Source organism: Colius striatus, chromosome 10 (assembly GCF_028858725.1).
Source record: "Colius striatus isolate bColStr4 chromosome 10, bColStr4.1.hap1, whole genome shotgun sequence".
Classification (NCBI taxonomy): domain Eukaryota; kingdom Metazoa; phylum Chordata; class Aves; order Coliiformes; family Coliidae; genus Colius; species Colius striatus.
Window position 1 is genome coordinate 18967575 of NC_084768.1, and position 25174 is coordinate 18992748.

Below are 25174 nucleotides of genomic sequence, written 5' to 3' on the forward strand. Positions count from 1 at the left end.
TATAAAGTGCTTGGTTCAAATTTGAAAAGTTGAGCTTTCAAATCATTATTAATCATAAATAGTAATTACAGGACACAGGTGTTGAATTTCTCATTGTGCAGCTTCATTAATTTTGCTGTTGTAAAGCTTTCTCAGCGATCTACAGATTTTCTCTTCAACAGTTCATCTCATCCCTTGAAGTTTTTTTGTGTGTTAAGTCCTTCTCAGTTTCTTGTCTCATATATTTGCAAAGAGTCTTTAATGTCTTGATCCTTTAGTACTAATTATGCAAAATTTAAAACTTAGAAGCACCTTATCTTTTTCCTAGGTTCATCTTTTTTCCCCAGCAGCTTTGCTGATGTTCTGCAGCTTTCAATGTCACTGTTTTTCTTAATAGAATGGAACTAAATGCAGTATTTCTTATGCAGTCCAAATAGATCCACTTCTTTGTTCTTTTTTCTTGATTCTTCATTGATTCAGTCTCATATTGACCTTGCAGTTTCTGTATTAGTACATTTTCAACATCAGACTGTAACTGCTGTAATTTACTAATCTTTGCTTGTTTTAAATGGAAAAAAAACCCCCAAAGTAAAAGCATCGTGATGCAGAAAGAGCACCCTGAATTTGTGTTCCGAAGCAGTGAGAACACCAGTAGCAGCCAAAATCTGATTTTCTCTTTCCTGCTCCTGCACGGGGTTTGGAGTACCTGCACTTTATTAGGAGACAAGTGAAAGTGGAGAGGCAGCAGCATAGCTCTTCTCTGCCCTGTGGAACCAGTATGCCACTTTTGTCAGTTGAGGCACATCTGTTAGCTCATCTCTGTGACTATTTCCAATGTGATTGGGTTTCTTCTTCACCTTTTGCTGCTAGCAGGCTATCTGGTAGTCATGCCTAGTCTTTTCTTTCAGAGTTTAATCTAAAACTTGGAAAGAAATTATACTGCATTTATTTTCATCAATTTTGTTTGCTGGGAAATCTTTAGAATAGCAGATAACCTAAAGGGTATTGGAGTGGAGAGCCTTTGTCTTTACATTCATGAAGCTGCAGGAATCTCTACTGTATTTGTCTTGAACCCGGAAGTCTAGAACCAACCATCACAACTGCCGTTCTGCTTGCTTTGCAGTTAGATCTTCCTGCAATACTGTGGTTTGTGTCGTAAGCTGTTTGTTCCTTTTCCAAGAACAGCTATTGGTAGGAGGTCAGGACTATATATTTTCCACGCTTGTCCTCATTCTCCTCTTGATGCAGTCTTCCTTCGTCATCTTCTACCTTTTAGCGCATCTTTTGTTTCTTGTTCTTTCTTGTGAGTCATTCCTTTCAGTCTGAAGTTCCAGGCAGTGGCAAGGTAATTGCTTGGACCAGCTTGGCTTTATTTGCATATTTCAGAGACATCACCTGTCCTTCAAGTCTATTCACTTTTCCTTCAGAACAGAGAATAATTTCTGAAGCAATTCTTCCACATTTTCTATTCTTAAATGGAAAGGTTTCATGCCATCAATGCTTCTCACCGCTTTGGGTCCTTCAGAGAGGTATATATGTCCTGGCTGCTTCACATCTCCTATGTTCACTTGTTGCCTTCCTGCTTTACTGGCAGCAAATTACATATTGCTTTCAATGGCTTTTGCTGATGTGTGTGAGAGTTTGGCAATGATCTTCCTCTGCTCTCCCTGCCAGCCACCTGCAGCTTACTGCCTACACACCACGCTTATCATCCTGACCCCTTGCTGGCGCTATGGCTCAGCAATACCCACTGTGGTGATGCCATCCTGCAGCCTCATCACTGGGTTTGGTGACTTAGAGAGGTTCACCTTCACAAGCTGGTTGTCTTGCAGTAACTATATTCTCACCTACATCACTGTTTCAACTAAATAACTGGGCACCTCTAGTACTTGTAGTTTTTGATACAGCCTTAGTGGCTGAATTTCCATTCCCCTCCCCACTCTAAAATTCTAGTGTCTGTCATGCATTTGATATCCCAAACCACCACTGGCTTTAAGCATCCAGAGTTTTCAAACCTCAGATTGACATGAGAGTTTGTGTCTGCAGGTGCTGACCCTTGTAGGCAGGAGCAGGACATCACCTATCTTGCTCAGCAGCACTGTACACCTCTCTTCAACTGAATTTGTGTCACAAGGGTGGAGATGTGTGTACAACACCGTGGTGGGGCAGTTTGGAGCTTGTTATTGATTGTTTCTTTTAACAAAATGGTTATATGGCACAGCTTAACTAATAAAAATAAATAATAAAACAAGCATCCAGATTTTCTCATCAGTTTTAGCCTTTCATTTGCTGATTGCAGTTTTGGCATCTCTCAATTCTAAATATTTCCTTTTCCTATTTCTTATACTGTACAGTTACCAGTTCCAATCTCAACAGCTTGTCATGCTACTAACTTCAGTGTCATCCTTCCCCAAAGACTTAGAGGCCTTCTTTCTATTTGCTTTGACTGCTGAAACTCACAGGAGGATTTAATGATTTTCTATTTCTATACAAAAAAAAAAAAAGCATTTTAAGTGGTTTGACTCAACTTCACCAATAATGCACTTCAGATTTCTGCTGCATAATGAGGCAAGTTGCATAGTGGGAATCTGAAGAGCAGAGACATGCCTCCAAGGCAAAGCAGGAAGAGAGCTCAGATCCAAACAAAATGGACATTCACCAGGCATCTTTTTAAGCTCTTAAAGGTTTGAAATTCCAGTGCTACTGATTGTGGAGGAGAAAGCTGCCTGTGTTTTTTCAACTGCTGTTCTGCCCCTTGTTTGAGTAGAGAAGGATTTCTTTCTGCTCTGGACCAAGTACTCAACAGGAGTAAAATACCTCTATTGCTGTGTTGGTGTTGGAGCACCCAGTCAGGGTGTTTGGAGCACCCCCTGCAAAACAGACCATCGATCTCACAATGAAAATAAACCTTCAGGTTGAATAAAATAGTGAATACGCTATTGATGCAGGCTCAGAACAGGCCAGTAAGCTGGAAAACCTGCAGGAATAATAAAGCAAAAGGATTTGTCCAGCAGGTCTTTTTACAGGAATTACTGCAGGGGGCAATAGTTGATAAGGTGGGTGGCTTGGTTCCATCCTCCCTTCTTTCTGTTGAAATAACGTTTCTCTATCCCAGGTAAATGCAACAAGCAAGTTGAAACTAAAAGATGGAAAAGAGAACTTGCAGTTCGAGGATAAGGTGCAAACCAAGTGACACCATTCCCAGATTTTGCAGAGGAGATGAGTCTGTGTATATGTATGAGGTTTTTTGTAGGTTGCACCAGGGCGTTACCGATATATTTTAGTGGTTGATTTAAATTGATGAGCCTCTTCTATTTAAGTAGGATCTCCAAGGCAACTTAAAATTCCTATAGTGACTCAAATACAAACTGTGCATCCAATGACATTAAAAAGGGCACTTGGAAATTCAAACTGGAATTTTTCTTAGAGTTAGGACTCGTTGCTCAAATTTGGCCTGATCTTGCCTGGAGCAGGAAACTTTGCTCTTTTGCTGTTTACAGGTCTTATGTTTGGTCAGCTTCTAAGAAGTACATTAGTGAAGGGTAAGTCACAGTGTAGTTTCAGGCAGAAATGTGGATATCTTGGTTAATACTGTAGACTGATGGGCTTCCTGCTAGAAATGAAGAAATGCTTTAGGAAGAACTGATCCATAAACAAAATGAGTGCACCCATCATGTTTTGCTGTTTTGTCTCAGCCAAACAGATGTCTCCCTTGATAATCTGTCCAAGCACCTACCGTTGGTGGTTGGGAAAGAGCAGCAGAGTGGTGAGGGCAGGATTACAAGGGGGATGGGAAAAGCAGGAAGGGAAAAGAGCTGTTTGGGTCTCTGCCTGTCACAAGCAGTAGCAGGTCCACGTACCTGCTGCGTGTCCAGGTACCTGCTCTGCAGTCAGTTGGGTACATATCTCAATTTATGGCTTGCCATACGGTGAGGTCAAAAACTTTTAAAATGGTGACTTTATTTCTTTTGTAATATAAAAGCAATTTAATTGCATCGTGTAAAGTGGGGGCTAATCGAATTATGGCCGTGCTACTTAAAGCCTGCCTTCCTGTGCTATGCTAATGCAGCACGCTGGTGAGAGGAGCCTGCTGTGCTCCCACGAGCCACACAGCAGTGCTGACAGGGACTTTGCTCCTTGCTACTCCTCTTTCTTCTGTGTTTCTTTCTGCTTTTGTATGGTTCCTTTGTGTCAATTCACCAGTAGTGAATTTCATGTTTGGTTTTATTTTTTACCCAAATGTTAACAGTTGCACTTAAGGATAAGAATAGTAACAAAATGCAGAAAGCAAACCGTTCTGTTTACTATGGACATTTGGAAAGCTCTTATTTCAATGGATGACCACATTGGCAGAAACAAAACACTGAGATAATTCATAAGCTCTAATCAGGCTCTTTTCTCTTTTAAAAAAACCAAACAAATAAACAGAAACAAAGTAAAACAAAACCCACCAACAAAAAACATGGCCTAAAAAGCAGCAAGCCTGTAATTTTTTAATTCTCTTAACAGAAAAGGAAGCACTAGAAATTAAGAAAAGTGATCCACTCCAGGCTTCTGGCTTTGGGGCATATAAGACTCTGATGTTCCCTGAGTTCAGGCACACTGCAGAGCTGGCTGGGCTTTTTTGTGAACCACCTCTGGGTATGTGATAGTTTGGTCTATGTCCTGAGAGGGGTTGGATTTTAACATAGAGGGGTTCTAGTATGCAAACGAAGTTAGTGGTAGATACTGCCTGTGGGAGGGAGTAAGCTGTGCCAAGCATGGCTAACAAAGCTTTCCATGTCTGTGCACCTTACTCATGCATGCAACTCAACGGGCAGAGGAACCTACCTTATTTCATCCAAGTTGAAAGAATGGCAGTTTATTAGCTGCACAGGTTAGACCTTGAGTGTTGTGCTTTTGGAACATCTTTTAGGGCCAGTTTCTCTTAAGAGCAAGAGGATGATTTCATGTTCTTGTTGTGTAAGACAGCAAAATACCACACTACAAACATGAACTAAATTTCCTCGTTCTTCTGCCATAAAGGTGGATAGTGTTGCATCCTTTGTTTCTCTGTACTTTCTCGTGAGGAAAGCGTCTTGCTGCTTTAGATACTTGTTATAAGTCCTAGTCATAAACAAAGCTGTCCATAGGTTATTTGCTGCCTTTCTTTCCCTGTCCTTGCACATGTAACAGTTTCTCAATTTTATTTAATGCAAGATAGTTCAACTCTGGCACAACAAGTAGGAGTTGGTGTGTTGCCTACCTGCCTTGTGGTACAGACAGTTATGCTCTGAGAAGTAAGTCAAATTTAGTTTCCTATTTATGCTTACTGTTTTTAAAAGCAGCACAGGCTCACAGGCAGTGCACTTCTTTGTTCAGTGCTGTGAAGATAGTGCTGCTGTTTAAGTGAGGGAGTAGGTTAATAAATAGTACATGTAACTTCTGTTCCTAATGATGACAGCATAGATGGGAGCTGGTGGTTGTTTGCCATGAACCCGTGGCTTGAGGATGGAGTTGTCAGAGATGGCCTGAGGGTGCTTTGTTCTAGCAAGTAACTGGCATGCCAGGCATTGGGGTGCTCTGCTGGTGGGGCTCTGGTGGACTGGTATTTTGCCTGTGGACAAGATTGATACATTTTAGGGCTTTTTTTTGCTTCTGCAGCTGCATTTTATTGTAGAGCATGAAACAAATTGCCAGATCCAGAGTGAGATTTTGGGCATTTCGGAATTGTGGTTCTGACAAGCTGTGCAGAACTGGAAATTAAAATCACAGAATCACAGAATTTTAAGTGTTGAAAGGGCCCTCGAAAGATAATGAACAAGTGTCTCATAGTAGAAATAAAAACAGCTGGAATATTTGTCAGCCTCCCACCCCCTGGGAGTCTGTTGGATTGTTCTCTTTGATTTTACATCTCTGCAGAAATTTATGGTCTCGGCTCCTTTTATTTATGACATTGCAATCCTCGTTCAAAGCGATTGATTGAAATACTACAGTGCCAAGCTGCAAGCCTGTATTTTAGAAAGGTTGAGGTTTAGAAAGCAAACCAGTAATGCAAAGAGTCATGCTTTGAAAACTACACTGGAATCCTGTACAGGGGTTGCCCACGTTTGTAGGTACCTAAACTTCTACAGAGTCAAGAATTATAATAAAGATCTCTGCCTTTTCTCTCTCCCTCCTTTCAAGCTGCCTGGTCTTGCTAAAATCCTTCAGTATATGGTAGATATGCAATCTTACTAGCACTGCAAGAGCTAACTTTGGGTTGTAACAATGTTAGCTCCTATTTTTCTGTCTCAGATGCAGCAGTGCTGATGCACTGCTATTAGTGTACTGTAGGCAGCATAATATATTCTCTCACAGCTACTTGAATGTAGCAGTTGCTGTCTGGAATTGCAAGCAAGAAACTGAGGGGAAGCTTGTCATTTTTGGCTACCAGTGCAGTGATTTTGGTTAAACATTTAAACAAAGATTAAATATTTTTCCTGTTGAATATGTCAGTGAATTGTTTTTCATCATCTTGCACTAATTCAAAAATGTGTCTTGTACTGTCTGAAATGTAATCAGAAATAAAAGAATAATTAGAGATGTAGCTCTGCCTTGCTGATGCTGACTGTGCTGCTGCAGCATAGTGATGTCTGTGGCACCCCAACATCATGATCCCTGGCTTACTGGTGGATTGAGACACTATATGTTAGCCAGATATACCAGAAGCAACTTAAAAATCAATTAAATTTTATAAATAAGTTTTAAAATCAATGTCAAACTACTGGCATTCAGTGTTGACAAGATGTAACAGAATGAGGCAAGGTATTTCACTATGTAACTTCTCTGTGCTGAAGGGGCCTAGTTGCTTTTTTTCTTTCCTTCTTAATAGATGTCCAGAAGTAACAGGTTTTGCTGTTTGACTTGAAATGCACAGGTAGCAGTCCCACAGCATCTGGTTATTCTATATTCCTGTAGCTGCAGCATTGGAGGCATGGAACACACCTGAGTCTGGAATCTTAAAACTTTACTTGAATGAGTGTTCTTCTAGCTGAGAAAATATCTCAATATCCAAGAAAGACCACTAGATCAGGTTTAAGTTGCTTCTGATCCTCTGCTCAAGGTTGTTGCTGCTAAGGCTGAGTTGGCAGAAAATGGATAGGTGCTGATAATTCCAGGGAGAGACCAAGATCTTGACTTAAACTGAGATGGCAAGGTTGAATTTAAGATGTCACACCACAAGCTGAAGTGGCTAACACACAAGCAGATATTGCCCTCTGCCATTTCTGCTTTGAAGTGGCAGTTTCTGGCAAGGCAAGGAAGGGTTTTAAATACCATGTGCAGTTTTCATTTGTTGCAGATGTTAGCACTAATGCTGCTGCTCCCCAGCAACACCAATGTGGATAACAGAGGTATGAAAAAAGCTTGGTTTTATGAAGCAGTTGTGTAAGGCTGGAAGCAGAAAAGAGCAGTATTGTGACATGAGAAGTGACTCCACCAGCAGTCAGAACTTAGCCGTTATGTTCATTTCTGTACTGAAATCCAGTGGCTAAAACAAATTGGAAAAAGAAGCTTTCAGTAGCACTGGGCAGCGTTACAAAAATAGGTTCTGGGGAGGTGGCAGCATGGGCTGACAGAGGAGAGGTGTTGGACCAAGCAGGTTGTCACGGGCTATTGAGATGGGAGGTAAGCAGGCAGTGAGATGTAGTTAGGAACTTGGGGGAAAGGCAGAAAGCAGAGCAGGCTGAACATCAGCCTGATGTAATAGGAGGTTTGAAAGGGGAGGAAAATCAAATAGAAAGTTGCAAGAGAAGGTGGAAAGGACTAGGAGGGTGAGAGATGCTTTCTCTGCTCAGTCTTAGCTTCCTGCAGGCCGTGTAGCTTCCAAAGCAGCAGGAAGTCCCTGACAACCATGGACCTCAATATTTTCCTGGGGTGCCCAGAAAGCTAGAAGACCCTGATACAATGCACCCAAGTCCTGTCACCCTGGAAAGAAAAGTGATCTAGGAAGTGAGGATGGGAGGAGCAGGGACACTCTCCTCCACTTGTAGCACGAGGCGGGCCATGAATTGCTCTGCAGCTTGCTTGGGAGCTCATGGCAGAACTTTTTGGTACACTCTTGTGCCTGCTTTGCACAGCAACCCACGAGGCAAAGCCCACTAGCAGCTGTACTGTTCTAAATGGGGAAGGATGCAATCTCAAATTACAAAAAAAATCCCAACTTTTTAAAGTAATTGAACCTGTATCAGAACTTTCAACTTGCCGTGTCAGGGACTGTTAAAAAGAATCAGAAACATGGAAGTTTGTCTTACTGTGGAGTATGTAATGCCTTAATTTTTAGGTGTGGAGTTGTAGAGATTTACTTGATAGTATTCAGACATAGGAAGGGTCCATGTAATCTGCTGCTTCACATGGCTGTGTAAAGTCTGGCTTAAAAAAAGAGAATGTGTTAATTAAAAAAAGCATCCACTTTTGGTTAGGAGAAAATAGCTGTAATTGGTTTGTGTATAACAAGCTGTAGCATAATTAAGCCGTTTCTTTAGTAAAAGTACAGCTTTTGGTGTTAGAAAAAAAAAAAAAAAGGTTAAGTGGTTATGTTTAGCTTTGCTCTACACAAAGTATCAAGGAGGTATTGAGTGTAATTAGTGGAGATAAAGATTTTGTTTGGATGTTAGCTAACACATTGGTTAATGTCTTGTAAATGCAATTTATCTCTTGTGGAAAAAGACTTATCCTTTAAAAGAGCACAGTACTTAGGTTCTTGGACAGGATTATAGCAATTACTCCTATTCTAAGAAAAAATGACACTTCTTAAATGTCTCTAGAGCACCCTGTAAGTGTTTTGAGCTGAACTAACCCACACAAAGGCATGTAAAGGCTCAGGCACAGCATCAGTGCACAGCACTGAAGACTAAAGGCTGTTCACCCTCCAGATCCTGCTGCATCCTTCTGGCAGAGCCTGTGAAGGATTACATTGTAACTTCAGAGACCTTCCATTCCTGCTAGGATGCTCTGATCTTTCTCTTGCCTGAGTCTGCAGGGCCAGGAACCAGTGAAGATCTCTTCATTCTGCCATTTCTCTGTCTGCAGAGCTCATAAATCCACCCTCTGCCTTCACAACCCGGATCTGTTGGAGTAAACAAATTTCAGGGATGCTGGTCAAGCAGCCTTGGAGCTGTTCCTTGTGTGAACGGGGAAATTGGTCTCTGCCACTGCAGTGATGCTATCTGGCCCAATGTCTCTTCAGCAAGGAGAGGATGAATATGTCACCAGGCAAGCTGGAGATGAGGGCTGATATCCTTTCTTTAGTTCTCAAAAGCTAGAGGTACTGTCAGCTTTTCAAGCTTTGGTGCCCACGTTTCATCCTAAGCTATGTAGCCTTTCAGTATTTCCACTTTTGCTTTCAGTATTTCCATATTTCTTGCTCATACAAATATCTGTGTAAATCTATATAAACAAATATCTTGTATTTGTCAAAAAACCCCCAGCAATTATGGTACAGGCTGTGTTTGTATCTGTAGCTTGGTCCCCTCTGCCTAGGTATTTGTGGATTTTCATATGACTGGAGTGACAGAAGTGATTGATTGCTTCCAGTAGTACTGACTATGCAGTGCTGTGTTACCCTCATGTAAGCTCCTGATATCTGCAAGCTGCCTTATGCTGGAAGGATGCAAACAGGCCACTAGCCTCAGCTTATGGTCTGCAGACATTGGCAGTTTGCAGGTTACTGCAGAGTCCACAAAAAGGAGTTGGGAGGAAGCAGAGTCTGCTCATGGTCTTGTGTTTGCCAGCTACATATCTGTTTTTCCATTAAAAAAAAAAAAGCCCCACAAATGAAAACCTCTTGGAAGCCTCTGCATTGGGGTTTTTTTAATTGAGCATATTATTTCATTCTGTGCATATATTAAAATGTATACAGTGAGTCACGAAAGCACAGCTACCAGCAAGCATAAAACTTGCTCAAAATTGTTAAGCAGTTTACATTTATTTTCCCTCCCCAGACTGTCTTCACTACTAATTTCCAACTGTGATTATGGTGCAGTTATTCATTAACTCGGTATAGGTTACATGAGTAATCTGCAAGGCCTTGTTTTAGATCACAGCACTGTTTAACTATGACATTAATTAATAAGCATGTTTGGTTTTCTTTTTTGAATGTAATCTGGAAAATATTTTCCCTGTCTTAGATGGTGTTTTTTTAAGAGGAGATTCTGCTATGAGATTTAAAAGAAACAGAAAACTTTTGTATGTAGTCATTAATGGGACTAAACTCTCCTTGTGATATGATATTGAAACCAAAGAAAACCCCAACTCCATGTTATCCTGAAGAAGGTGCTGCCATTTTTTTTTATAGGACACTTTGCTCAAATGGTACAAATCCTCAGTGGTCTCCTGAAATTGCTCCAGGTGCTGAGTCATGTGCACGCTCTCGCTGAGCTGCTGCTGGGAGCCAAGAAGGATTGTTGAGAGAGGAATATTAAAATAGCCTGTTTATGACAGCCATTAATAGGGTTGGTGCGGCGGGTACAGCATCCGTTCATGCAAGGTGGCCTTGCAGCAGAGTCTAACAGGGAGGCTGCCCTCAACTAGAGTGTGTTTATATATCTTGTTTGGATGTAACTGGCCTCTGTAGGCTGTAAAGAATGGTGGGAAACGCTGAGCTCATACATTTTAGTGGGGAAGAGAGGATTTTTAATGCTGTTCAAGTGTTTAATACAGTGCCTAAGTTTATAGATGTTAAAATTGTTTTTCCTTTCATAACATCACCTCAGAAGGGTTAATATTTACCTCCTGTCGTAGGTAGCATGAAGTTCAGCTGAGCTGTAAGGTTAGGAAGATACAGGTGGAAAATACCTTTGGAAGAGGACATTGTTTGTCCTCATTACATGCTTGATTAGCTGCCCTGCCAGAGGACCCTTCTGCATTGTTATGGGGTCAGGAGCCTCCTGTGGTGTTGAGGAGAGAGGACATTTCCTCCTTGTCCAAGGGCTCTCATCTTCAGACCACCTGCATTTGAGGTGGAGCCCACCCTCCTCCTCTTGCCTCTCCTGACACTGGCCCTAACTAGGGAAGGAAAAGACGGCAGCAATTATGGCACATGCAATTAATGAGCTTCTAATCTCCAGCCTTGTGTGTAATTGCTGCTGTCAAATACAATTAGTGTCTACCCAAGTTCCCTTCCCAGGGGGATGGACAGGCTGTGGCACAGAGGGAGAGGAGGGGTGCAGGCATCTGAAATTTTAGGAGAGTTTACAATTCCTTGTTGCCTCCTTGATAATCCTCACTTCTCAAATTGTGTCCAGAAATGTTAATCCAGAGAATTAAAAGGACATGGTGGCCAGCAAAACAGGCCTAGAGGTCTGCTGTTGGGTTAACTCTGCAAAGTGTCTTCTGTAAAATTTGTCACCTGAGACTCTACCAGCTTAATTACAATTCAATCAGCACACTTCAGGGATTTACTCATACCTTCACTTCAGCCTGATGGGGTTACCAGGATGTCACCTGTCCAGTCATGGCAGCTGAGACTGAAGCTGCTGCTCTCCTCCCTGGTGTAGTTTGGGGAGCTGGCCAGGGTTTCTCCTGCCCTCACCACGAAGACCTCTGTGAACACCCAGCACTTGCAGCTCCTCCAGGCTTGATGGCTCAGGACCCTCAGTTGCACTCCAAAGCCCTTGCAGACACCCTGCAAGGCCAAGACAGGTTTCAGTCACTGCTTTAATGGTTGTTGAAGGCTGTCACATTCCTGTCAAGTCGGATGTTTCACTGTTCTGCTGCCCTGTAGGCACCTTTCTGCAAACTGCTATGGAGCAGGGTAAGGTGTGTCCTGACCCCAGCACTGGGTTGTGCGCCAGGAAAGGAGGGAGTGTGCCCTGCAGACACCTGTGGCTGGAGGAGGAGCTGAGCTCTAGGAAGGTGAATTCTGCAGAACAAATGCTGATTGGAAACTGCACCATGAATTTGCTGCTGCAGAAAGTTTTGGTTGTAGCAATGTTGTTGGGACTGTTTCTTGTCTCCCTCCTCTAAAGCTGGATACAGCTGCTACTCTGACTTGAGCTGGATCAGGCTCAGAGGAAGAGAAAAATGATACAATAAATAGCCTGTGAACATAACCTGAGAACTTCTTTGGTGTATTGTGGTGGCTCAGGTGTGAGAACCCAATGTGTAATTCTCATTTAAGTTATCTCACTTGTCTGTTTCCGAGATGTGTGATGAAGAACTTGACTGTTTTAAGATATTAGCCAGGATGACTTCAAAGATAAGGATTTTGATGAGATAAAGCATCTGGGAAAGAATAACCCCATGTAACAGTACAGGTTGGCGAATGAACTGTTAGCAGTGTAGGGGAAAGGGACCTAGGGGTCTTAATAGACAGCAGGATGACAATGAGCCAGCCATGTGCCCTCGTGGTCAAGAAGGCCAATGGCATCCTGTGGTGTATTAGAAGGGCCGTGGTGAGTAGGTCGAGAGAGGATCTCCTCCCCATCTACTCTGCCCTTGTGAGACCACATCTGTAATATTGTGTCCAGTTCTGGGCCCCTCAGTTCCAGAAGGACAGGGAGCTGCTGCAGAGAGTTCAGCACAGGGCCACAAAGGTGATGGAGTGGAGCATCTCCCTTCTGATGAAGGGCTGAGGGACCTGGGGCTCTAGCTTGGAGGAGACTGAGGGGTGACCTCATTAATGTTTACAAATACACAAAGGGTGGGTGTCAGGAGGATGCAGCCAGGCTGTTCTCAGTGATGGCCAATGATAGGACAAGGGGGAATGGATACAAGCTGGAACACAAGAGGTTCCAAAGAAACACAAGGAAGAATTTCTTCACTGTTCAGGTGAGGCAGCACTGGAGACATTCTCTGGAGACATTCCAAACCCACCTGGATGAGTTCCTGTGTGACCTACTCTAGGCGGCCCTGCTCTGCCCAGAGGGGTTGGACTGGATGATCTTTCAAGGTCCCTTCCAACCCTTAAGCTTCTGTGATTCTGGGAACTTTCTTACTAACATCTCTTTCTTAAATATATGTTTATGGGAGGCTACTTACAGGTTTTGGGTGTAGAGGAAAGCCAGAGTAAGATATGAGGGGTTTGGGAGGGGATGATATACGTGCTGTGTGACATAGCCATGTGTCTTGCCAAACAGCTGCTGTGTGTGCAGAGTTCTCATTTTGCTCTGGATAAAACTGGGATGCCCTGTGTTTAACCCATGCCTAGGATCTAGCTCTTCTGTTAGCTCCAAGTATTTTATTTTATTAAAAAGCTTTCATGAAACATGCTGTTTCTGCTGTTTTGTAGTATCTTTGTAGGACTTCTCTGTACCTTTTCTCCTGTCAGATTCATGAATCCCTTGTGCTATGTATAAAGTAGCTGTGTATCATTCAATCCAGTTCAGTCCCAGATAATCACTGATTATAGAGATGCAAGTTCACTTGCATCTCTATAATGAGTTCTGGCACACGAGTTTGAAGTGAGTCATCAGGAAGGCCCTTGGAATTGCCATCTTGTTAGATCTCTTGTAGTCTGGTTTGTGTCAATTGGAGCAAAGTTTGAGCTCAGAGATGAAAAATAATAAATCCCTGTCCTGTCTTTAGGGATATGGCAAGAGGTTGCCCTACCAACCCCTGACAGGAAACTACCTATCTCTTAAATGGTAATTTGCATCCTGCTCTTCAAAAATGCAAAGAGAGAAATGGATCATGCTATGGTGATGGGAGACTTTTAAGAGCAAAATAGAAAGTGAACTCACAACACTCACAAAGATGATGTTTGTCTCTAATTGTTTTCTGTTTCCATAATGCTTAGTACACAACTATCTTCTCTTTCTCCTTTATCTTTCAATCATGATTAGATTTTAATGTTGTTAAAGCTTATAAGTGAGTTTGAGCTACTGTCTCGTTGAAGAGAAGATGGAGTTGAAATTGTCAGTGAGGCATTGGACAGGGTTTTTTAATGTGTCTGTCATTATATGTTAACCTCTGAACTTGGACACGACGTCTGTTTTATGGCTGACAACAATTTAAAAGTATACATCTTGACATGGTGGATAAAGGAAGAGGGGGGAGTGGAGAAAAAAATGAATTAATGTTGTTAGCAAATATTAGTCCCTGTATTTCCATTTTGTTCAGAAAGTGGTTGTCAGGCTTTGAGGCTGTCTGAGGCAGCATTGTCAGTGACAGCCAGTCGAGATGTGATTATACCTTGAATCGAGTCTGTCTTTTATTGACAAATACAGTGCACTGAGGAAGGGATGAAGATGCTCTGCTGTCTGTTCTGGGAGGAGTGCAGCTTTTTTCCTGGCATTCCTGGTGACATTTGAGAAGGATAGTTCTAGGCTTAGTCCATGAGCACATAGGGAGTCAGGGGAGTTGAAAATGTCTCTTAATGAGCGTGTATGCTGCATACTGAAGCATATTATTTGCCCGTGATTTATGCTAGCTACGGTCAACCATATCCACCTACCAAAGTTAACTGTCAAGAGCAATAGTGACTTTGATATCAGCCTTAGTTGGATATGAGCAACAAGGAATCAATGGGCAAGGATTAGAGGAAAGATATTCCAGTGCCTCTTAAGGCATCTCTTAGACTTTTTTATCATCTCTTTCACAGAATCACAGAATATGAAAGGTTGGAAGAGACCTCAAAAGGCACTCAAGTGCAATCCTACAAGGTTTCGTCCCATGCTGTTACAAATTCCCTTTTATTCCCACAGTTTTTACCTGGTAGTTGGAGGGCAAACCCCTCATGCTCATGGAGCCCATAGTAATTTTGTCTTTCCTACAGCATCTCTCTTGTATGGTCCTAACTGCAGATACTCATAGAATCATCCCTAAGGTTCAGGTTGCAAATTATGGGAGCCTGGGATTGTGTTATTTCTTAACTATCATTAGTTATGTGTGTATCTGCAGTGTTTTTGGACAGTGCTGCAAGCAGTGAAAGAAATTGCTGGATTAATTGGGAACCACATAGTTAATTATTAGTGCCTTTTTTAGCAAAGGAGAGAGAAAATTAGCTGTGTCAGTTTTTAACTTCATTGTGGTTTGCAAAGTAATGTTACTTTAAACTCACTAATGTGTATATGTAGCTTTCACTTTTTCTTTCCAGCTCTGAAAGCCCTTTTCTGCTGTAGAAATGTCAAGATATTTAAGAAGGAAAGTGCATCTGCATGTTACTGATCCCTTCCACCGGTATGGAGCAGCAAATAAAAACACTGTTCCCTGTTGGTGGAATAACTGTGATGTGATTTGCAAGGAGCAACTGCTGCTGTTCCACCTTTTTCATTACCCAGTTTGATACTTTGTGCTCAGATATTGTGTACGAGTCCCTGGCACGTGGGGTAGTGTAGATATTGTAGGCAGACAGATAAACTTATGATACAGGCAGATTGTCAAGGGCAGCTAGAAAGAAACCACTTTGGCTCTACATCAAGACAGAGGTAACATTTTGGGGAAGAAGTGTTCCTCATAGGCTGGACAGATTCCCCTTGGGAAGTCCAGTGGTGGTGAATGGTGGAACCATTGATCTGTCTGTCTTGGCTTTGCAGAGTAGGGGCATACATTAAGTCCTGAGAGGGTAGCAGAGACTTTTCCTATACATCTTTCATAAACTTGTTCTGCATATTGAGGGCTGTGATGGAATAAGCTTGGTTCAACGTTCATAAATTGCATATTGAGTTAGCTATTTCTGTATGAAAGAGACAAGATAAAAGCTACTTGGACAAAGTAACCTGTATGTGGATTAAAAGCCAGAGAAGTTTTTGCATGAGCATTTTTGGGAAGGCCTTTATCGCTGAGTTTCCCGGTGACCTTATGTGTACTCAATCAACATGATTAATCTTTGGTAGAAATATACTGGTTGTGCAAAGAAGGTGAACTTAATCCAAGAAACTTTTTTTACAATTTCTGCCTGTAGAAAGATGAAATGTGTTTTCTCAAGTGTTGTTTCTTGCTTTGGAAAAAATCCCCAACCAACAAACCAAAAACTGTAGTGAGAAGAGATGAGAGAATATAGAATAAAAATTATCGTTGTTTCTGATACTAGTTGAATGACCTCCATCCCTTATATCAAAGAAGATAAGACTTGTGAGTGTAGCTTCATTTTATAGAAAGAACTCTTGCATGTACTAGCAGGTGATCTGGAATTAATTTTCTTTATAAGTGGTGTGGAAATAATTGATGGACAGTAAGGTTCTCTGCTAAATAATATTTTAAGAGGGGCATTGCACTGTGCAGACTCTGAAGCCCTTTCCCTTCAGGAAAGGAGAACTTTGTGTCACCTTTTATTCTAATTTAGAGAAAGTCTGCTTGTCATAGAATAGTTTTCAAGGCCAATTTCCTTTTTATTTTTTCTTAAGAAGTAGGTCTATGGTATCTGCTAACTCAAATATTATGGCTTTGGGCTGGTACAGGAGAGCCAAAAAGTGGAATTGCTTGTCTCAAGCTGAGCAGAATGTAGAAATAAATGTAGTGTGGGGAAACATATCTAGTGAAAAGACAAAGGGTAATGAGATAAAGCTGGAACACAAAAAGTTCCATTTAAACATAAGAAAAAGCTATTTTACTGTGAGGGGGGCGGAGCCCTGGCACAGGCTGCCCAGGGAGGGTGTGGAGGCTCCTTCTCTGGAGGTTTTCAAAACCCACCTGGACATGTTCCTGTGTGACCTGATCTAGATGGACGTGCTTCGGCAGGGGAGTTGGACTAGATGATCTCTAAAGGTCCCTTCCAACCCCTACTGTTCTATGACTTAAAATAAAAGCAACCTAGGGGGAAGGAAAAAAAACAAATGTAAGCATGTTTTTATTTTAAAAAATCATCATCTTTCTAAGCAGAAAATTGAAGCAGCACCATCTTTTTTGTGTAATCAGCAAAGTATTGCAACTACTGCTAGAGATTGGGACAGCTTTTCCCTTTGCTTCTGATTTTATTGTCTCCAGGTGTGATAATCTCATCATGGAAAGCCACAAACCTGACCACTGACAACAGCACGTTGTAGCGAATGGGTTGGCTTTATAAGGAATGATTGCTGCAAATTGCAAACCAGTTTTGACTGCTTACCCAAAGACCAAGATACTAGATGCCTTAGTAGAAGTAGAGTTTCTGGTGTTCTGCACCCCCTATAATAGGGTCAGGTTTTCAGACAGCAGGCACTTATCCCTTTTCAAAAGTCTGGCATTGATGTAAAGCCAGCCAAGTGAAGATCCCGAGCTGCAGCATGCTTTTTTTTGAAAAGGTAGGCCTGAGGCTCTGTATCGATCAATCATTATTCTAATTGTTCATTTCTGTTATGGTGGGAATCATTCAGAATCCTAGAGTTCCTGGGAGTAAATCATTTGGAAATGCTGCCCATTATAAAATTTAATTTTAAATCTATATTAAATAGATTTATAAAGGCCAGCTTTGCAATCTAGTAACATAACATTATGCTACCTCACAGAGGCTCAGCTTTTGAGTCCTAAGGGGCCGCAACTGGGAGTGCAGCAGCAGCGCTTTGGCTTGTGAGTAGGGTGGCGAGGCTGCCAAGCCTTCCTTTCAGGTCACCCTTCTGGGCCACCTTCAGAGGAGCATTGATCCGGCTTGAGAAGTCCATCTGGCTGTTCTGGATGGAGCAGGGTCATGGGGTAACCTCTGACATAAATATGAGGATTCCAGAGGGCTAATCTTATCTCTGGGGCAGGGGTAGGCAATGGCAGAGGGGTGACACAGCCTGTAACGGGATGGCAGACAGGATTCTAGACCAATCTTTCTTTTTCTTTCAGACAACAGAGAAGAGGGGAAAAGAAAGCAAAACTGCATTTGGAGGCCCAGTTGTCAGCTCATTATATCAAGAAGAAATAATCAGGTGATTATCCGTGCTGGACTTCAGTTAAAACCAGTATTTTTCTAATGTCATTTCTTGAAGTTGGGTTTTTTTTTTAAATATTGCACAAGTGTGGTGGCAACTACAACAGGATAATAAATGACAGGAAAGAACTTTTCAGGTCCATAATCATTTAAATCAATAACTGCCTGTATCATTGCCAGGTAGTAACCTTTCCCCAGCTCAAGATGTGGGGGAAGGGCAAGGCTTCCCATTTTTCAGTTATATAGCTAAAAAAAGGTAATATTGGATATTTTTAATAGAAAGCTATTCAGACATTACCTTTTTCAAGTCGTTATTTCTTTACCAATACATTCATTAAGGATTGTTCCATGAAGGTTTTGATGTTGGACAATGTTTGCCTTCAGGGAGAGTTTGTACCTTACATCAAATTAATTTTTTCTAGCTTCTGCAGCTAGCATAGCAGAAATGCATTTACTGAACTAGAATGGCTGCTATTTAAAAACTGTCAAGGTGCATGTAATAAGTGACATTAGCTACCGAATAAGGACAGCTGGGGTTTTTTTGTTTGGTTTTTACTGTTCCAGATTACTAATCATGGGTATAATATTAACTCCAATAGAGAAATTATTATCTGGAGGATCTTTCAGAATACAGCATTGTATTTTCAGTCAAGATGAACAGTCAGGGAAGACTAAAATTTTGAGCAAATTTTGTTTGCTGTCATCTTGCAGTTATCCATTTATGTATATGTGACCTCATTTGTTTTATTGAATGTCTTGTGTCATTTTAGTCACAGGAAATTAAAAGATAAACACAGATTTCTCTCTAGACAGCTTCTTGAGCTTGCTGAGAACTTGACCAAAGTGTTAAAACTGTAATAAGACACTTCTTTGACTTGTCACAAGCTAAAGAAAAAGAAATCTTGAGCAGGTGGTTCCAAACCCTTTGCAAGGAGCTCAGGTAGAAATTGATGTGGCTGTTCTGTGTAAGCAAAGAAGGTGGCAGTTTTGTGTTCAGCAGTAGCGCAGGCACTTCCTTCAGCACTGCACTTCCCTTTACAGTGAAACAGTTGGTTAGGAGTAGCCTTCTGTGGCTCATGTGGAGAGCAAGCACATCTTTAACTTGTCCCTGGACCTTGACAAGAGGTGGTCAGATATGACCTTGGTTTAGCACACTGTGTGAGGAATAACACTTCTGCTTGCCACAAGATCCTTTTTCTTCCTGCTCTGTCAATGTAGGTCTCAGCCAACATCCTCACAGTTTTGACCTTGTGGTTTAAATCCTGTTTGAGCTGCTCTTTTGGGACTGGAACATATCAGTGTTTCCCAGTGTTGGGTGCTAAGTGTAAGCTATTCTTAGTCTTTAGAGTGCTTTCAGGATCTTGACTGTCCCAAGTACTGCCTGTGCCCCTTGGATATGAAATACAGCACAATATACGGGAAAACATATTTTTCGTTTGACTAGTCTAAATTTTCTTGTTGTATTTTTTGGTTTTATTTCCATGAGATGATGTCTTTTGCAGGACTTTAAGATAAGTACAGCTCTGATTTTTTTTTTTCCAAACATACCATGAGGAAGATGTGTGCTGTATGTGTAGTGTAGCATAGCTGTAGTCCTTACAAAATGAGGCTGTAGGCAGGTGGTGTCTCTGACACAGCTGAAATAGGTTGGTTCTGCCAAAAGTGAGTTGAATAGAATCTCTTGAGACTGCTGGCAGATAAGAAACTCACGTGGTCAGTGTCTTCAGTTGCAAGGTAGGAAGTGAGCAAGTGTCATCTTCATCTCACCCACATGCAGGTTGTACAACTTAAACTTTGTCAGTGCACTTGACCACGTTGTGGCTTTTGTCTGTTGTTCATTCTCTTACTGGAACAGGGAATAAATGCATGCAAGTATAGGCACATCCCTAATGTTGATCCTTGTAATAGTAAAAGCATAGCCCTAAACAGCGAAATTGCACTGGTACCAAATCTGCAAGTAGATGGGCCAAAGAAAGATGGCTCCAGACATTTAATTTGGCATCTAAGTTTATTTAGAGCACAGAGTGAATTGGTTTAACATAATACCACTCATGTGAGAAGGGTGACTTTTCTGAGGGTGAGTGGTTGCTTACAAGAACATGAGGCTAGCATTCAGTAATACTTTAGTGCATTTGTAAATAGAAAGTAGTCTTTAAAAAATAAGGCATTTGCTGTAGAGAAAGAAAATTTAAATGTTTTAAGGGGAAATAAAACTTAATAGTTTGAGCTAGTATAAACTTGAACACCTTGACAGGGGTAAGTCCCATGCTATAAGTTCCATGTGTATGTGTATGATACCTCAAAACCTAAGACCTGAGAAAAGAAACAGACTTTTATTGACTCAGTTGTTTATGGTGAGACTATTGAAGCTTTACAACAAGCTTGCAAAAATTGGAATATAAATCAAACCACTTTAGTCACTGTTTTCCAGGGCTGTTGATAGGATAAATATTTTGGAGTTACAAGATCATATTAAAGAAGCCCAGAATAAGCAAAAAACCCTACCTTCTATTTTGTGCACTAAAAACTAAAACTCAGGTCCTCATCAGCTCTTGGTTCTGACAAACTGCTGAAAGCAATTTCTCAGCAGGTATTACTCTGCCAAACACAGCCTACCATATGCCCTTTAGGATTCCGCTGATGCAAAGGCAGGGAAAGGCTGTCTAATTTGTCTGGAGCCTGGCATCGTCACAGCTTTGCCTTGCACCAGGAGATGGACGAGAATGCAACTGCAGAGTTTTGAAGATTCACTTCTTTTTTTTGTTACCAGAAGCTTTTGAACAGTTTACCAACAATTAACCTCCTCCAAGCTGCTGCTATTTAATAGACAGATGAGAAATCTTCTTTTAAGTAGTGTAAACCACTAGTTTACCATCATTAGTAAATTACCGATGCCATTCCTTTCAAACCAAGTGTCTGAAGTTACATGTAAATAATGTTTATGTTAATTTTGTGGAATGAAATACTTGAATTTTAAAATGCAAATCTGTAAGTGTTGGAGAAAATGGAGTTACCATACCCTACCCTAAGGTCAGGTGGATCAGAAGTAGGAGGGACTGGGATGGTGCCAGGGCTGATTTTGCCTTTTCACCAATTATCTCAACTGTTTCTGCATTGAGAACAAGATAGAAAAATGATCAGTCTGGCTCACAGAAGTACATTGCATGGATTCCAAATAAATTCAGGAGCATCCATAGAAACAGGTTATGCTGATCTAATTAAATCAATTTAGAAAGAGATTCAGTTAAATCAGTGCAATTTGTGTGTTCATAGATCAATCCTCAAATCAGGAGAAGGTCTCTTGAGCTAATGAGGCGTAGCAGTTATTTACTTTGGGGTGCTGGGCACTGGTCATCAATTAAGAGTCATTAATAAACCCTGGCAGTAAAGAGCTCAAGTACCCCCAGTGACTAATGGGGAGCAGTTACAGAATGTATTAGCATAGTGCTCTGCCTCTGTGTTTCTCTGCAAATCACTTCTCTCACTTCAGGCATTACATAAAAATAATGTGTGCTGGTGACTGATGGTGGGACTTGGAGGTTCCCCTGGAAGGAAGAATTTAGAAATGATCTGTGATTTCAGGCCGAGTATAGTGGTAGATTTTTTTTTTCCAGCTACATAAAGCTTTATGTCTCTTTTTCTGGTCTTATTACCAGAACAAAAGTGATAGTAGTTGAGCTCTTTCATGATCAAATAGCTATAATTACAGTTTCACAAACCTGGGAAATGAGCGGTGAGATGAGGTTGACTGATGTGTCACCAGTATAAATCTCGACTAAGACACGAAATGAGAGAGATGCCAAAAAACACCATAGCGTTAGAAATTCGACTTTAAAGTTACTTTTCAGTTGGTTTTTTTGAAAGTGGGAGCAAGGAGGAGGCAGTTTCTGTTTCCTGCAAACAAAAGCATTGACTTGGCAGATGGAGTATGCGAAATAATGTTGCCAAATATCCGTGTCTCTTTCCACTTCCACTTGTGAAGCTCCCCTGCATTCTGCCATGGGCTGCTTCCACACAGCCTCGGCGTGCTGAGATGGGAATGACATCCACTGGGCTGCACAGAGGCCTCCCTGAGCTGTGCTTTACACTTCTGCTATCCCGAGGGATGCTGAGGAAACCCTTTGCTGGTAGAAACTTCCATCCTTTCCCGTAACACTTGGGAGAGAGCCTGTTTGCAAACGGGGCTCTGTGTAGAATGGGGGTGCAGAGCGGGCACCTCTCATATTCGGGAGCCTGCCCGATGCCGTGCAATCTATCAGAATTGTATTAATCCCACTAACACAGCCGCCATCTGGCCCTGCTGCCGGGCCGGCTCGCGCGAGCCCCTGTGATGGATGGCCTCGGGAATTGATTAGTTGTTGTGCGAGACAAATGAACTGTTTTGGCAGAAAATACCAGAGGTCGCTGCGTGTGGTCAGGCACAAAGGCTGCTGAATTTTAAAGAGCTGCTTCCAGCATCCATTGCAAGGATGCTGCTTTGGAGCTGCGACTGCTTTTGAGATGAGCCCAGCGCTTTGGAGCACGGTTGGGGTTTTGTTCTCTCCCTCCAGCTCCGCTTTTGGGAACGCTGGCACTGGAAGTGAGCACAAAGCTGCAGAGATGTGAAAGCCGGCGTCTCTGCTGTGCTGGGAATTCCAGGCTCCTGCTGGTATGATGCACGCGTTTGGGTGGCTGCGTCGCAGATGTCTGTCACTCGCTAAATGCTGGGCTGTGCGGTCCCTGTGGAAGAGCTCTCCAGCTTGTGCAGAGCCCAAGCAGCCCGTAGCATGCTCAGCTGTGGCACCTCTCAAACAAAACACCTGCAGGTTCAGGCAGCTGGGGTTTGGGGTTGGGTTTTTTTTGGTGTTACACTGAAATGGATGCTCATCTGATGATGTTTAGCAGGCTCTCTGACTTCAAGATGATTGCCAAGTTTATTGCTTTGCCCCTTTTTATTGTCACTGGAGCAGTGACCCTTGGGGCTTTGCTTTGTTGTGCAGAGAGGCGGCTTGGCTCAGGCCTGCCTTCCCTTTGGGAGAGCACATCCTTTGGTGGCAGCTCCTATTTGGGGTTTTCACAGCTGCCTCCTCCTCAGTGCTGCCTCTAATCTACCCGAGCGCGTGCAGTGGCACAGCAGCGGGTGGGGAATTGGATGACACATGTCTTGCTATGTCCCGGCTGCTCTCAGAGGACGGCACGCGAGTGTGCCGGCAAGTGGGCAACACTTCCCCCGAGATGGCCTGCTGGTTGGAAATAAACTTGAGTTATGGATTTATTCAGCTTGTAAAACCTCAGCTGGCATAAATAATTGAGAAAGCAAAGGTTTGTCTGTGGTGCATACCTCAGGGACCTACTCCTGCCTCCCTCCCTCCCACCACCCTTTCTTATGAAAATGATCCCAGTTGCACTGATAGATAATAACAACACCAAGCAATTAAAAGCTATGGGTGGCTGGAGAGAGGAGAAAAGGTTCAGTTAATGAGCTTTTCCTCTTCCTGTGCCCAGGAGAGCCTCCGAAGTGACGAGGCGATTAAAGCGAAGAGATAATTATAGATTATGTGAAAATGGGTCCCTTGAGGGCCGAGGGCCTTGACATAAACAGTAAGTGTTGCAAGTGTGTGTCTGGTCCCCGTAGGCTGCCTGCTCCGCTCCACCACGCTCCCGCTCGCTCGGCAGCGCTGTGCCAAGCAGAAGGGCAAAGCCACCTGTTAGCGGCACCCAGGGCCGCTCCACAACGGGGCTGCTGGGATCTGGCTCGGATCAGCCCTGGGAAAAGGGGAGAGAGAGGACACCCAAAGTAGCGCCTGACCTCAGCCCTCTGCCCAGAGCTTTGTGCTGGAGGTAACCTGTGAGGGGGGAGGAAGGGGCCGGGGCAGACCTGGAAGATGCTCTCTGCGCGAGGGGTAAAATATCTGAATTCTGAGTCTCTTCTGTGCCCTTTCTCATGTCAGTCTTGGCTGTTAAGAGAGCAAGGAGGTTTACAGCACTCAAGGTAAGAAGGATGTGAAGCCTGATTAGCCAACAGCAGATCTTTTCAGTGAGCTGTTTGAAAACTGTTGGCTCAACATATGTTTTGAACAGCTTATGAAGAAGGCTTGTTGAAGCCTTCCAAGCTTGGGGAGAGATGCCTTGGTTTAAGTTCTTCCGCATCCGATCATTCAAGGATGAAAAAAGCTGCCCGTGTGTTACCTGCAAACAACAGATAGGCTTCAGTTCAGTGTTAAATCACAGTTAGCATCTCTTACTGGGAATTGGAGAAGGCAGAAGAAAGCAGCTTTGAGGACTGAACGTGTGTCAGCAAGAGAGAAAAACCCTCTGGCCATCCTCCGGGAGCTGATATAAACACATTCACTGCCTTTACTGACAGTCAATTGATCACTGACCTGAAGACTCCTTTTTAGCTCAACAAAAAGAGACAGTATTTGTGTGTCACACAATCAGACACGGAAACAAAATTACATCCCAGTCTTCGGTTTAGCTACAGGTTGTAAAGAATTGTGCACATCTCCATTAGGTTGAGTTTTTTAGTCTTTCCTATCTGAAGATGTCTTGAACACTCAGTTTTTACTTAAACTGAGACTTTTCTGAAAATACTGATAGAAATGCTCTGGGGAGTTGCCCCCCTACCCCCAACATTATCTGAGCAATATCTTTTCAATGTCACTTACTTTTGTATTTCTGATATGCTTCTGTCTGTTTTGAGACTGTTTCTACCAGTTTATGTGCCTTGCTGCTGACTCTTACAAGCTTTATGTGGAGTTCAAATTCCTGCCAGGAAGCAGTCTGATAAAAACACAGCATCCTTTTTGTTTTATTGTAGCTGTTAACGGTGGAGACATTATTCAGTATGTACACATACACACATGGGAAATAAAAGAGTGGGGAAGAAGACCTAGAGTTGCAGGGTTTTCAAGCTGTTTCTTATTTGTGGTTTTGAATGCAGAGTCAACAAATAACAATAACTTCTCTTTATCCTGTTTACACCATTCAAGTGGAGCTTCTTCCGTAGTATTGATCCCTCCAAAACTTTGGTTTTAACTCCTCTGAGCTCTCTTCATAGTTTCCCTCCCTGATTTTGGCATGACAATTTGACTAGATCAAATAGTTTTAAATGTATGAAGTGCAGCTTCACGTGAGTATTTGGTTTGCAGGTGAAATGTTCTCCTTACGACTGTATGAGCTTCTCTCAAATCTATTCAGGAAAGGGCTTATTTATCTTTGTTAATATTTGTAGGAAAAATTGAGTTATTATATGCTATTTTTTTTTAAAGGGAGCATCAGGAGCAGGGAATGGTTTAAAGCTTGAGAAATAAATGCAGAGTAGAAAGATGAAATTTCCCAAAACATTATCTTCAGGTGGGGAAATTGCTATTCTGGATTAATTCCATTGCAGAGACTTCTGAAAGAAAAGTGGCTTTTTGGAAG

The 25174-nt window shown here is 42.3% G+C and overlaps 1 protein-coding gene across 2 annotated transcripts in view; it reads left to right on the top strand.

The window, feature by feature from the left end:
* Nucleotides 1-25174, top strand: part of ACBD6 (acyl-CoA binding domain containing 6) — an 88984-nt gene that overhangs the window by 11393 nt on the left and 52417 nt on the right. For both annotated transcript variants that reach the window (XM_062003732.1, XM_062003733.1), the window contains exon 4: nt 17686-17768. In XM_062003732.1, the coding sequence (XP_061859716.1) occupies nt 17686-17768 (83 nt within the window). The remainder of the gene's footprint in view (nt 1-17685; nt 17769-25174) is intronic.